At 36.9% G+C, this 15,732-nt stretch overlaps 1 protein-coding gene across 2 annotated transcripts in view; it reads left to right on the plus strand.

The window, feature by feature from the left end:
• Nucleotides 1-15,451, plus strand: part of LOC148238259 (protein sax-3-like) — a 48,151-nt gene extending 32,700 nt beyond the window's left edge. The window contains exons 2-11 of one of the 2 annotated variants that reach the window (XM_088206135.1): nucleotides 1,617-1,913; nucleotides 10,546-10,699; nucleotides 10,762-10,892; nucleotides 10,951-11,223; nucleotides 11,287-12,356; nucleotides 12,421-12,655; nucleotides 12,721-13,075; nucleotides 13,150-13,325; nucleotides 13,384-13,745; nucleotides 13,808-15,451. In XM_088206135.1, coding sequence (XP_088062261.1) covers nucleotides 1,617-1,913; nucleotides 10,546-10,699; nucleotides 10,762-10,892; nucleotides 10,951-11,223; nucleotides 11,287-12,356; nucleotides 12,421-12,655; nucleotides 12,721-13,075; nucleotides 13,150-13,325; nucleotides 13,384-13,745; nucleotides 13,808-14,434 — 3,680 coding nt within the window. In that variant the 3' untranslated portion in view covers nucleotides 14,435-15,451. The remainder of the gene's footprint in view (nucleotides 1-1,616; nucleotides 1,914-10,545; nucleotides 10,700-10,761; nucleotides 10,893-10,950; nucleotides 11,224-11,286; nucleotides 12,357-12,420; nucleotides 12,656-12,720; nucleotides 13,076-13,149; nucleotides 13,326-13,383; nucleotides 13,746-13,807) is intronic. The other variant, XM_088206136.1, reaches the window with a different exon arrangement.
• Nucleotides 15,452-15,732: the final 281 nt, after the last annotated feature.

Below are 15,732 nucleotides of genomic sequence, written 5' to 3' on the forward strand. Positions count from 1 at the left end.
AAAGTGCACCTGCGACACGAAACGAAACACATAAAAGCGGCGCTGCGCAGAGGAGGGTCGTGTCCCGCGTCACGAATAAAACACCTCGCAATCGATTCGGAGTAAATCAACGTCGGAAGGACGGACACGCGAGCCGGCCAGTTTAATTAAGCCGAATTCGCCGTCGGGTTCGGAACTCCACCTTCGGAATCGCAGATATTAATTATTCACGGGCGACGCTTTTCCGGAGGGAGGTTTAAGTGCATTAGGGCCGAGAAACAAAGACCGCTCCCTCCCGCCCTAATAAAATTACCGTCTTTCTTTCTCTTCTTCTTTGCGCCGACTCACGGTGTCGCTTTCTGACGCTTGACGCCCGTCGCTTGCAACTTTTACACTTTCATCTAATATTATTCCCCGTCAACGACGGCGACGACGATACGCAGCACGCTGCCTATAATTTTTCGAATGCTTATTTCCGCCAGTGTGCAACGCAACATATGCTAAGACTCGAGCATTTATGTTTGAGGAGATTTAGAAAAAAATCGACAAAAAATAAAATTAAAAAAAAGGAATCTCTTCTGTTATTAAATTTGTATACAATTTTGCAAAATTCGCAATAAAATTAGTTTTTAGAAATAAAAGAGAAGTCAGTAAAACAATTTGAAGACACAAACTAATTTTAGCATTATTTTACAATCATTACAGATATAATTCAGCACTTGAGTAATTTAAAATTTAAATAAAGCTATTCAGGTAATTCACTTCTGTTTGAGACTATATAAAATCATTTTAGTGACTTAATCAAATTTATTGACAAAACATTCACTTAAAAAATATGTACACTATTTCAACATTGATACTGCTAATTTTACATATATTGTAATTATAAATGTACACGCAATACGATATGTTAAAAAAAGCCTAACGAGGCCAAACGAACACTAAGGGATGATTTATCAACCAAACGATTCCAAGTAATTTCATTTCATTGTCCTTTTTCTATACAAACTTTCAATACCGCGTAAAGAGGGTCAAGTATCATACACTTATCATGTATTTAACCCCTTTCCTTGAATTTGGCTATGTCATTTAATGAAATTCTGTGAATCTAAATATCTGAAAAAACGACAAATGACGGTCCCCCTCCAGAAAAATGCTGAAAATGCGGCTCTGGTTCTAAAATTCTCGGTTTGTCCCTCAAAGAAAATCTGAAAAAATCAGTAAAATTTATCTACCCCGAAAATTTTTTTTTTAAATATCATTTTAGTCAAATTATATTTGAAAACATTTTTACTGGTAGATATATATTTTTACAAGTTAATATAATATTTACCTGGCAAGTGCTAGTGAAGTTAAATAATTTCAACTTTTCTATACAAAATAATATAAACATCTCCATACTTATCATTATTTATTTACATACGATGTTTAAATGTTACAGTGAATCTGTATTTTTTAGTGAAGTGCAAAAACATTTTCATAACCATTGCTTTTTGAGCATGGCGCCGACATTCTTAACAAGTGCCTATATTTTTTATTTAATATAAACCAATATTATCCACAACCTAGCTACATTTTATTTTTATTTTTCTCTTTCGGTTTCATGCTAATAAATACGTGTTTATTTTATTGTGCAGGTCAGCAGCAGTTGGCGCCCAGAATCGTGGAGCAGCCCTCGGACACCGTGGTCGCTCGTCACCAGCCCGCCACTCTCCAGTGCCGAGCGGAGAGCACCCCGGCCGCGACGGTGCGATGGTTCAAGGACGGAACGCCCCTGGCGGGCGGAGGGCGAAGGGTGGTTCTGCCGGCCGGAGGGCTCTTCTTCTTGAGAACGGCCCACGCCAGAAGGGACTCCGACGCCGGCGTCTACTGGTGCGAGGCCTCCAACAGATACGGCACGGTGCGCAGTCGCAACGCCACCCTGCAAGTAGCCGGTGAGTACTTTCGAATTGCCATCGTTATACAAAAATTTGTCGTCGTCTCATCCGTCGCGTTACAATTAAAGCTGAGGGGTAGCGTTAATTTCGACAAAAGGGGAGCGCGCATCTCTGCGACGTCGGTTGTATTATTCTATATATTCACACTTGTTTCCGCATGAAAATCAAATAATTATCATACTATTACTAGCTACCCTCGAAACGGCTTTCCTTTTGTTTAAAGGGTACCAATTTTTGGTACGAATTTAAGCAAAATTATTATTCTTATAAATTATTTTTATCGGCAAACATGTAAACGACCATCTAAGTCCATATTTTAAGTATTTTTATTCCTTAACTAATCGTTCAGTTCAAGCGTTAAGAAATATTTCTCATTACTGGTTTTGACTATGAAATATAAAAATATGATTACCTAGTTCGAGTTGATATTAAGTTGATATATAACATCGTATTTTTTTGATTTATTTTTAGTATCAATATTAACACTATACAGAAAAATTGTTTAAAAAATATTTTAAAAATATTTGTATATTTTTTTGTTAAAAAAGTTGAAGTGCTCTTTAATTTCATCAAAATGTAAATGATAAATGAGTTTTGCCAGTTGGCACAGAGGTTGTGTCACCGGACACCATAGTTATGCGAAGAAAAAGCTACGCACGTTTAGCGTTTCCCCACCTCTTAAAAAATAATAGTGATAAATATTTTATTATATTAATTTCGTTAATTTTTGTGTTAATAAAATTAAATTGTCAAGAAAGATTAAAATGAATTTAAATATGTAGCTTGTGACAAATATGCTAATTTAAAAATTAAACCATGTATATAAATATAACACAAAAATTCAGATTTCTAAAATTAAAAAATAGAAGATACATTTCTATAATTTACGTATTTACGACTTCAGAAAAATTTAAATAAGGTATGTTTATTCCCATGGACCGCAAAACCACCCTTTTATACAAAATTGTTCTTTCTTATTATACTCTAAGACTAATATTAACTGAACTATATTTTTTTTATTTTTTAGCCGCCTATGGCAAAAAATCTAATTTATCTTAAAATTTATTTTTATCGCCTTCAGGGAGCCAAAATCGTTTGTAATTATGTCTATATCTAATAAGTGTGTTACATTATTTTTAATCATAAGTATAAACAAATTTCTCAGTTGATGAGAGTCATGTGCCATCGAAGATCTTAAATAGATTTTGAGCAATTTAAATTTACTTAACCCTTTATATGCTAAACAACGATATATCATTGCTTATCACTGTATAAAATAAATGCTAACAAAGATCGCTGATGACGTCATGATACTTGAAAAAGTAAATTAATTTGTGAACTTCTTACCCCTTTAGTATGACAATGTTATGAATAAACTTAATTCTAATAATGTTTACAAATATATTAAAGAAAAACAATAAGAAGCTTTCTGCTAAATCGGCAATTACTAAAATTAATAAGAAAATGATATATTATTTAGTTTTCTATCAAAATAAATCATAAAATTATTTATAGGATTTTTAAATTGAATTGAGAATTCTCATCCAAAGGCAAAATCTCTATATATTATATTTCTTCTGTGACTATTTAACTTAAAACTTCTTGCCTAGTATATTTGCTCACAAGGTCAATCGAATATCTACTAAGTTAATAATATTTGAACCAGTATGAAAGTCAAAATCTTGTGCTACCTTCTGAAGTTTTTCGAATCTCCAGTTTTTTTGCTTGATTATTTTATCAATAGCATCTTTGCATGTATTACGAAATTTCTAAGCTTAATTTTAATTGGCATATTCATTAAAAGCTTCATATTTATTTTTGTAGATTTTCTTTTAGCTACTATCGATAGAAACAGATATAGTTGTTCCACACGTGAAAGTCGTTTAGTTATTTTATATATTTTTTTGCTCCTGCTTTTTTTATTTACTGTAACATTCAAGATTTGTCCCAACTGTCTGTACACTGTAGATACAGATTTTTTTAATAGTTATCGAGTAGATACAGTTATTTATTTTGGCTGATTATTGAAGAGACAGCTTTTTTTCGGATGACACATTGCAATAAAAATGTAATAAAAGTAAATTCGCCATAAGTATTTTCCATCGGTCGAAGAGAAGTAAAAATTAATTAATTTTAGACTGTACCAAAAAAGTTCACTGGCTTATTCAATATATTCAATTCGCTAAAAGCGTGAACTTTAACAAGTTTCTAAAAATGTAACGGACGTGCTAAAAAATACGCAAATATATTATTATTTCCCATTTATATTCGCGTCATTGTCAAAACACAGCTCTGTAATATTAAAAGACAAAGTTTTCAGCTTGCAATTTGTCCAAAATTTTTTGTGCCAGTTCGTCTGTTTTGATTAGATAAAAACAATGAACCTTTACTCAATGAAACAATAATCATATTTTGTAATAGTGTACAAATTACTTAAATTTAATATTAGTGTTGAAATTTGATTTTTTAATTTTAGTAGCAGTTCCACTGATATCAATAATTGGTAAAGTATTTTTTAATTACCAGTATCACTTAACTGAAATATGTTAAATATTCACTTATAAATTTTATTGTAATAAAACGAATATGCCTTTCATTTTATTATTCATTTTCACACTACTAATTTTTATAAAAAAACTATAAAGTCGATTGTTATGATTTATTATTACAAACTATTTATGTATCATATTAGTAAGAAATACTCAGTTTATAAAATACTTTTTATTTCAAAATGATTGATATATTTTCAATTCTATTTAGTAATATATTAAAAATATTACATCATTTTTGACGCCTATTATGTAAGTATAAGTAAATTTCTTTGATTTTAATTTATTTATTATTATTGTATATTTTACCGGTATGTTAATGTTGATTATATGAATTTTATTATTATTATTTTTTTTTAAAAAAGCCCTAATTCTGTAAATAATACTTTCTAAAATCGAGTCAGCTATGACTTGTTTTAGATATTGTATTATTGCCGCTCATTCTACTAGTGTAACATCGTAATAATATTATAGTGGAAATCTTTTCAAAAAACCCGCATCGCAATCAGCTAAGTGAATCTAGAGTTTTAAGGTGAAAGGCAGAGACTTGTATTTTATATGAGAAGAAAAGATAATATACATTTATATATATATATATATATATATATATATATATATATATATATATATATATATATATATATATATATATATATATATATATATATATATATATATATATATATATATATATGTGTGTGTGTATATATATATACATATACATAAGTATATATATTTTATAATATTCTGTTTTTAAATCACTTAATTGTATATGCAGAATTTGCTCTTTTCGTATTTTCAAAAGTAAAGAATAAATATTTTTGTTAATGCCAAAACAATTTTAAATAATAATTTATAAATAAATTTTTGGTCACAAGCAAAAGCTTGCAGAATTGTATGCAGTTGTTAAACCTATTGTTAAATTAATCCGGCAAACATATACTCGTATTTTTATTTTTTTGTTACGTTGTTGAAACGAAATGTGTTTGCCTATCGAAATAAACTTATCTTATCGTCATAATACTTACATTGTGAAACAATACTTTCAGACTATTAAATAGGATTCAATATAATTTTATTGATACACCGCTCTCACTAGCTGGTCTGAATGTAGATGTGAATTCAGCGGACTTTTTGGAAGCAACTAATTTCATAGCGGGGAAGGGTTTAATTAATCACTAAATAAGTTTTGCGCAATCCCAAGAATTTTTCATCTCGAAAAATCGAGAATTTTCATTTCAGAAAACAGAAAATTTCCCGAGACATTTTATAGATTTTTTTTTTTTAATTTATTGATTTTTTGTGAAAAGTTTTCATTGACTCAATTCAGTTAATTACGTAATTCCGCAAGAGTAAAAATAACAATTTAATACGTTAAAATTATAAATATAATTCGTATAGGCTTAAAAAAATATAATAAGTACACTTAAAATATTTATTATTAAATTTTAAAAGAACAAATAAGAAGCATAGTAAATGTAAAACCAAAAAACAATATTATAATAATATGATATATGTTTTATTTACTGATTCACATGAATTCTTAAAATAAAAATATTTTTCAATTTCTTTGCAATTATTTTTAGTTAATTTCGGTAAATCAATAAATGTTTTATATGCAGTATATCTTATAGAATTTGTGTGACACTTTACAGAAAATACTTTAGGGGTGTGTAAATCATTGGCAGAACTAATTTTATATAATGTAGCTTTTTTCTGAATTTAAATTTAGTATTTATAATTGTTTTTTTCTCTAACATTGTTTTGGTTACCATTATTAGTTCATATTTTGGTAGAGTTTTTATAGGTAAAATTTAGGTTTCTATATATACTCAGTTCTCTATATGCATAGTATTTTTATACGGTTTTGAAGTTAGGTTGTCTATATTTTAAAAAGCATTTTTTTTAAATATCAATTTTAGACCTTTAAAAGAAATAGAGCAAAATAGATTTTTTTCGATAAAAAATACATTTTGGACTGATTACAATTTATTTCATTTGCACTCAAATTAAGCAACAAACTTTAAATTTTTATTGAAAAGCAATTTGGACAGAATGTGCTGAAGTCAATACAATCAATGAAATATCAAAATTATTAGTTAAAATATTTTTTTTTTATTACATAAATTTGGTGTGGAAGGTTTTGATATTGACGAATTACTTTAGAATAATTTCTTGAATGACAATCATATCATTCGTATAACACAATATTTCGCCGAAAAACTAGAAAACAAAAATCAATCGGAAAAACCCGAAACTTAGAGTCAATAGTCACTTACTGCAAATGTAATTCGAGAAGTTTTTCAACTTTGCAATAATTTGGCAAACTATTTTCTTGAAAAATATAATAATTCTAAACAAGCTCAAGTTTCAACGCAAGCTTCAGAATTGTATATCTGTATCACAATTTGCCCAAAAAAAATAGCAAAGCCATCGCTTTTATTCACTGATTATATTGTCAAAGTGGAAAAATCAACAAGCAAAGTTGGGGTTAATTTTATTTGTGGACAACTATTATCTTCAGAACATATTTTTATAAAAATAGGAGTTAAAATTTTCGAATGAATTTTACAAGATTCTCTATTTACCTGAAATTGAATAAACGTAATTAAAATAAATTAATGCGGTTTTAAAAAATTATGAAAATTATTACACTTATCCTTTATTTTTATACCTGTTTCATGTTTTTTTATTCGATTTTTTATATGCGTTTTCCTGTAGAACGTATCTACCGCATAAAATGTCTTTCATGTAAGCATCGAAGGGAAAATTGAATATATTTTATAGCACTATTTTGAATTACTTAAAGTGATTTAAATTTAAATTTACTTGTGAATCCAACGCGTATGTCATATTTGGTTTAGAACATGATATCACTAAAAAAGGCAACGGAGAGAAATGGGTTCAGGTATGCCGAAAAGGTGCAGCAGGCAATACACTATTGTCTGCGCATTTAGCTGAAAGATATTTTTATTTTGGAAAACGTATATCGAACGCAAAGGAGACTTTATATAAATGTGTAATTTTACATATTTTTCGTAAAATAAATGCCGAGATGAAAATATTTAATATTCGACTCACTCTCATAGGTTGGTCGTTGAACCTATTGTATTATTTAGAAGAGGAAAATTTCAATAGAGCAATATGAAACGCTGATTGATAGATGACGCAATGAGCTAATAATGAAATATTCATGTCGTTCGGACGTCGATAATTAAAGGCACAGCGTCCGATTGATATAATAGTGTGTGTGTGTGTGTGTGTGTGTTTGCGGTGTGGCAAAGTGGTGTTTGGAGTGTATCAAAGAACAATTACCGCTCGGCGGCGAATCGTAGTTTCTCGCAATGGCTAAGACCCCGCTGGGGGAGTAAGTGGCGAAAAAGAAAAGAATAAGATAAATGTAGCGTGCGTGTAGCCGTAAAGCAACGCAGCTACAGCTATAAGTGTCTCTTCCGAGATTATCGCACGCGAGACTTTCTGCGTGCGCCCACATAATGGATACAACATTTGCGAGAGTAGAATTAATAAATTGTTACGCTTTCAAATTTTCAACGTCGAATATTGTGTTTCGTGCTCGATTTTTCGCAATTGTACATTGTATGTTTTTTTTATGTTAAACTTATAACTTATAATATTGATTCGCTGAGATAAACGGCTCCGTTTATTTCGAGCTTAACGAGCTTACACCTGAGTATAGAAGACTTCTTGAGCTTTTAGACACTATGCGTTTTAAACAGATGCGATCTCGTTTTGCATAGGCTTTGTTTGTAGAATGATGTTCGAAATCTATTCAAATTTGATATTGACTTATTATCTATTTTTTTTATTTTTAATTTATATTTATTTATTTACGTAATTCTGCATGGGAAAGAATTGACAAATTCCACGGTTACAATATTTTAGCCAAGCTTTTATGTGCATAACCATTACCAAATATTTTCAAACATCTGGAATTGTTTTTAGAACTTTGAGTTGCACTGGAACAATTAATTGGCGCCACAACGCCGGGTAGGGTGACGGCTTTGCTTCTTTCGATTTCAAGTATCTGCAAGCGAACACATCGAATCTGTAATTGTATCGTGTGTGTTGTTTCAAAGCTATTTTTAAACTATAAATTAAATGCTCATAATAGCAGGATTGTTGGATTCAAAACAAAAATTATCTGACAAATATAGTGCTTAAAGACTATTGGGTAGAATTAGGCATTCTGATTTCTCGACGATTTTCATTTCTCGAAAAATGTAAATTCTTGACTTTATTTCTCAAATTTCTCGGGAAATTTTGATGTGTGAAAAAATGTATGTAATACAGTAAGGTAATGCAAATATATTATTACAACTAATTCTCAAAATAATCCATTAAAAAATGTAGAAGCCCACATCCTTTCTTTTTTTTTGTTAAAAAAATTTCGGTTGTGTAAAAATTCTTCTCGTTTTATGTTGATGTTGGTTTAATTGACAACAAGGCTTCAAATATAGACTATAAATTATTAGTTCTCTTGCTCGTCAATTAAAATATTTTGAATTTTTTCCTCACTAATCCGTAAGATAGTGGTTTTCTTACACTACTCTCTGTAAGTCTGAAATTTTTTTTTCTAAATGTTGCGCTAATGATAATTTTTTTAATGATTTAATGGAGTTGCGAGGGTCCTTAAAATTCGTCGAGCCATTAAATATTCCGCGAATAATTTCGTTCCTCATTTTACATATTCCTGCTCTTGAAGAATAAGTAAAGAAGTGATTTTTTTTGACTGGTGAAAGATTCTAGATTTTGCAAATATTTAATTATTGACATCAATGTCTGCTTTTTTCGATTAAACAATTTTTCATTAATTTCTTATTGAAATTTCGAGCTTAGTTCAGAATTGATATTTTCCAATTGTTTTAACAAAAAAATTTAGAACCCTTCGGCAGACAATTGTCAATAAGAGCTATTGCTACTTCACAAAAACAATATACAAAAAAACTTTTCGGATTTTCAAAAAAAATATCTATAAAACGTTTACCATTCTACTGATTCCCATGCGTAATTTTTTTTAGTCTATAGCAGGTTCTTGAAGAATAAATTTCGAGAATCACAATATAATAATTTTATGAACGAATACAAAATAATAAAAACTAATTGAAAATTGGTTAACATCTGAGTTAAGATAAGAGTTAGATAATGAAAATGCTAAATGAATAAGTAGATTCATTAAAGTTATGAAATTTAACGAGCGAAAGTTAACGTGTGCACGCTGTACAACAAAGCAGTCAAAGCCGTTTATAACATAACAACGTTAACTAATCTCGAGAAACTTCACTCGACTCGACGGGGTTTTAGAAACAACAACAAATAAATTCAACTCGGGCCCTACGCAAACCATACTGTCGAACGTCTTACGTCGAGAGCGCATCTAATGGCAAGTCGAATTCCAAATTAGACGAACGAATCTCTTTCTTTCGCTGTTATATCGGAGAATATAAAAAAGTTAACTTTTTGCTTGTAACATATTTAGACGTTATCGGGAAAATGCGGGCCGACAAATGGGGCGATAGGAAGCGGTCGTTATCGTTTTTTGTCCGCTCGGCGAGAGGAGGCGGAAGACGAGGACGAGGACGAGGATGAGGAAGAAGTCTCGGACTTAACTTGGAAAGTTACACAGCCGAACAAATATATATAAATTAACGTGTGGTAATTGAATTAGTTTTTGCAGCGAGGCACGTCGGCCGAAGCAATTAAGCTATCGATCGTCGCAGATGAAAGCGGCCGATTCGAATTAACCCCCGGCTGCAGGCTATTTACCTTTGATTTACTCGCTTTGCCCGACTTGGCTTTCTAAACACGACCCCCCTTCCCTTTTTACTCGACCCCCCTCTCCTCTACCGCCGTAATTCGCTTATTCCTCTCGGCCATAAATCACGCGCTCGATACATAGAATCGGAAAATTGATATCCGCTTCTCTTTCATTAGCGGCCGCGCGAGAGAAAAGCGTTCCCGGGAATATAAAGGGAGCGCCATAGCAATTTATCTTCTTTTTTTGCTAAAGCTTACCTGCCCTTTCTTGCGCGGTTATTTATTTTGACACTTTCGTTGTTCAGTGTTGCGGGAAGACTTCCGTCTTGAGCCGGCGGACACTAGAGCGGCGGCCGGAGACACCGCGCTCCTGGAGTGCGCACCTCCCAGGGGAACTCCGGAACCCACAGTCTCCTGGAAGAAGAACGGCCAGCTGCTGGACTTCGAGGAGAACTCTAGGTATTTACTTTATTATATACCGCTATATACCTATTATATATTTTATCGTTTCCGTCACTTAGGATCAGCATAGTGGACGGCGGGAATCTAGTCATTCAAGATCTTCGCCAGATGGATGACGGCAGATATCAGTGCATAGCCCAGAACATAGTTGGTTCGAGGGAATCAGCAATCGCGCATCTCAGAGTGCACGGTAAGTGCATTTCGTTTATTATAATGTGAATCGTATCGTCATATTTATTTTTTTGCAGTAAAACCGTACCTGATCGCTGGACCCGACGACGCGGTTGCCTTGACGGAAAGCAGCGTCACGTTCCAGTGTCGAGTAGGCGGAGATCCTCTGCCCGACGTTCTGTGGAGGAGATCTGCTGGCGGAGGCAACATGCCTCTAGGGAGAGTTCACATTCTGGAAGATCGCAGCTTGCGACTCGACTCAATCGTGCTCGAAGACGAAGGCGAGTATAGCTGCGAAGCCGATAATTCAGTTGGAGCCATCACTGCCTCTGGGGTGCTTAGAGTGCACTGTGAGTATTATTATTTATTACCTATTATTTAAAACGAACGCATAATCAAAGATCCTCTCATAGCGCCTCCTTTCCTGACTGCGAGGCCAATCGCGCAGAGCGTCGAAGCGGGGACGGAGGCGCATTACGAATGCTCTGCGGGCGGAAATCCGAAACCCACCGTCTTCTGGTCGCTGGAAGGCAACCACACGCTGATCTTCCCCGGAGTGACTTGGGGCAGGTTCGAAGCCAGCGCTGTCGACGGAAAGTTTAAGCTGTCACTTGGCGAAGCCAAGAAAGAAGATTCGGGCGCAACGGTGGTCTGCTCTGCGATCAACTCCGCTGGCGCCGTCACCGGTCGCGCCAAACTCATAGTCACCTCCGAAGATGACCGACCGCCTCCGATCATCGTCCACGGACCTTCCAATCAGACGCTGCCTATCAAGTCGATCGCAGAGTTCCCATGCGTGGCAGTGGGAACGCCCGATCCGGTCGTGTCGTGGTACCGCGGATCTGTTCCGGTGTTGCCTTCGCCGAAGACCAACATTTCAGAGAGCGGATCGTTGACTGTTCGCAACTTGGACAAAGAGGACTCGGGTGTGTACACGTGCGTCGCTTCGTCTAAGCACGGCAAATACGTATGGAGCGCCACACTCAAAGTGGACCTTCCGACCAACCCCAGCATCAACTTCTTCAGGGGGCCCGATCCCTCCACGCTGCCGGGTGCTCCCGGAAGACCTGTCGTCAAGAACGTGACGGATTCTAGCGTGACGATAGCCTGGTCGCCCAACGTCAAACTCGGCTCATCTTCTCTTCTCGGCTATCGAGTTGAAATGTTCGGAGGCGGGTTAGAGTCGTGGGCGGTCGTAGCAAGGAGACTGCAGCAGCCGATTTATACACAAAAGCAGCTTCAGCCCGCAGCGCAGTGCGTGTTTTTAGTCAGGGCGGAGAACTCTCACGGTTACTCACCACCGAGCATGCTCTCAGAGACCGCGGTGATAGGTGGCGACGGCGACGACGCACTAATAGGCGGTGACGACGGCGCTGGGGCAGCTCTCGTAGCCGAGGCCAGAGCTAGTCTGCAGGCCGACGAAGTAGTGCAGATCTTGGAAGTGATGCCGGTCGACTCCACTATGGTGAAGCTGGCGTGGGAGGTGAGCATACGATTAAATATGCAAAAATCATCCAAATTTTTCTTTAACGATCCTCGTTTTACAGACAATTAACTCTTTTAACGTGGAGGGTTTCTACATATATTATCGGCCGCTGGACGGCGCGAACTTGACCGCGGGACAGTACAGCATGCAGACGGTGTTGCATTCGGGGAGCGCTTCCGGTTTTTCCGTCTCTGGCCTTGCAAAGTATACGACGTATGAGTTCTTTTTGGTGCCGTTTTACAGAAACATCGACGGACGGCCGTCGAACTCAAAAATTGCTAGAACGCTGGAAGACGGTAGTATAAAATATTATTTTTATAGTTTTAAAACGCTGTCTAATCGCTTGTTTTTTATTGTACAGCTCCGAGCGATGCACCCGTGCAAGTGGAAGCGTTCCTGCTCAACTCCACCTTCGTGTACTTGAAGTGGAAGCCGCCCCCAGCGGGCACTCACAACGGAATCGTTCGCTACTACCGCGTGGTGATCAAGGAGGCCACTAACGCGTCTCGCGTGATCCACAACGTGTCCGTGTCGACCTCCGAAGACGGATCCGCCGCGGGAGTCGCTCTCGGAAGTCTCAAACCTTCCGCGGCATATTGGCTGCAACTTGCGGCAGCCACTGACGCCGGAGAGGGGCCTTACACTCCGGCCGCGGCTCTTAGACTGCCCACTGACATGGACCCCGCCTCTAAGCTTCTGAATCATCCGCACTCTAGGTCAGCGTCGTCATCCACACCTGCCTGTGTCAATTCATAAAATTGGTTCTGAGAAGTTCTCGTTTGTTCTTTAGAAACTCGCTTGGCCAAAATCCGCAGCAGATAGAGCCCGGTGACTTGCTGTCGGAAACGTGGTTCATCGCGCTCTTGGGATCTATGGTCACTATGATGACTCTACTGTTCGTAGTCACCTTTTTGATTCGCCGACATCATTTATTGTCGAAAAAGAGCGCCCTTCCTAATCTATATGGTGAGTGATAAATTGCGTAAGTTTTCGAAAACACCCTATTCCTTTTATCGCGGTTTAGATTCGAGATCTACGGGAACCAGCCTGGTGACGCAGCTCAATCTGAAGTCAACGACTCCGCACGCGCTCGCCTCTTCCTACAATCAAAACAGCATCAGCAAGACGGACTCTCTGCTCTGGATGGACAATAGACCCGGTTCTTGGAGGCAGTCGGGCAAAGACGCGAATTACAGCCGAGCGAACGACCCGGGGCTGCTGCCCGAGTACGACAAGATCAACCCTCAGAACATGCCGGACTACGCCGAGGTTGACGCTTCGATGATATCGTACAGGAAGTCAAGCTTGGACGACTCAGGACACTCTCCGTCCGCATACGCCTCGGTCACGGTCATCGGAAGCTGCAAACAGAATCCGGGATCTAGGGTGAGCGTTATTGACAGTTTATACTTTTCAATAGCTTAGATTACATCGACCCTCGTGTTTAGGGATGGATCCAGATGTGCGCCGGAAGCCAGAGCAAAGTGAACGAGGAGCCCGAAGAGGAGGTGTATCCGGCGAGCAACGGAGGCTACTACAACAGGAACGTCTACTCGGACAGCTATTTCTCGAACGACAGGTCGAATGTCTTCCAGTTCTCGGACGCTCCTCAGATGAACTCGGACCTACCTGACCCCCCTCCCCCTGCGAGAGCGAACGGTCAGAGCTACGCGGCGAGCAGGAGCGGCGTTAAAGAGAGGACGTACTCGTTGCCTCAGACGCCGTGCAGCACCATCAGGCGCAGCCATCGCCTGCATACGATGAGATCGCAGAATCTAGACAAGCATAAAGCGGAGTCTTCGAAGGAGCAGCTGAGCGACTATCGCGAGATTCGCACACAGGAGAACCCCACGTTCGGACTGATGGACGCTGACGCGCTCGAAGACCCCAACTTCTACGATCGCGTTCAGCCGACGAAGCTGCTGAACCACCACTACTCGAGAACATCATCTTCGCGCCCCTCTCCGGCGAGCAAGGCCGGAGCGCTCACTAGCTTCTCCACCACCAAGTCTCTGGGAGGCCAGGGGAAGATGGAGTATCATTCGTCTACCCGCAGCGAACCCGGCGACCAGTGAACCAAAGACTACGCCGCGTTACCACTACCGTTATGTATTCGAAGCTTTAAAAGTCATATCATCGCGTATCCTAATGCCAAACCGTTTCGCTTCGACTAGGCCTACGTATCGATCGATTCGCCGAAAAGACTGCTATTTATCGACAAAGCGCTGCCGATCGGTTGAAATTTTCTATTTTTATAACCCGCCTGAGACGGTCGAATTAAAATTCTCTACAGTTCGATACGTAAATGTATGAAGGGCGGACGCGCGCACTATTTACGATACTATATGAGACGTTTGGAATATAAGAAACATTTTCGATGTAATAAATGTTTGAGATTAAAGACCAACTAAACGCACGGATCTAGTCAATGTAAAATTTGGTGGTTTATCTTGGATTTGGCTATTTATTATAACAATAATATCAATACACCTCGTCGAGTTCGTCTCTAATATTCCCACTGCCTCATATCGCCACATAGGGTAGCGCGTATATATTATAATCATTTACGTACTGTACGAAGATACATATATTTATAACAGTGTACATAGCGTTGTTAATTACATACATACACTTGTATAGTATACATAATTATATAAACGACTAATTTATTTTTCTAATTAGGAAACCCTCAAGCTCGTTTCCACTCGGCCTATGCGAGAATAGATTCGATTTGGATTTTTTTGTGAAACTTTTATATTTTTATCGAGCGACTGTACATACGATATCATATATACATATATACGAAATGTTAGGTTAACGATTATTCAACAACGAGTCAAAAAGCTGCGACGCAATAATGTAATAGAGAATGCTCAAAAAGGAAGTCCTGTCCGATTACGTAATTAAATTATTATGGTGTACATAATCAGTCGGTGTGTTGTGCGAATATATTATATCGTGTATATTGAATATGTTTTAAAAAATAGGAGACGAAAGAGAGGGAAGCGTGACGTATCAATTAAACAAATTGTGATTTAAAATAAATTTGTATTTAATTATACATACAATATATATATACGAAAAGAGAAGTAGACGATGCGTTTTATTATACCTCGCGAAGAGTAAGAGGAGGGAGAAGAGAGAAGCCGTAAAAATATGATTCGCCCCCGGATGAATACGTCGAGGCTGCGCAATGAAAATATTTTATTATCCGACTGTGTTGCGGCGTAAAAACGGCGTAAAACCAAACAGGCCGGACCGCATTATCATAAGTCGATAATGAAACGGAAGAGGTCGACTCCGCTTGAGAAGATTCTTTGTTGCTTAATTAATCGACACGAGTACAAGTATTCTCGAAATAAAATAAAATACA

The sequence above is a fragment of the Plectrocnemia conspersa genome, unplaced genomic scaffold (genome assembly GCF_051122295.1).
Source record: "Plectrocnemia conspersa isolate PC_06_02 unplaced genomic scaffold, ASM5112229v1 ptg000002l, whole genome shotgun sequence".
NCBI classification, from domain to species: Eukaryota; Metazoa; Arthropoda; class Insecta; order Trichoptera; family Polycentropodidae; genus Plectrocnemia; species Plectrocnemia conspersa.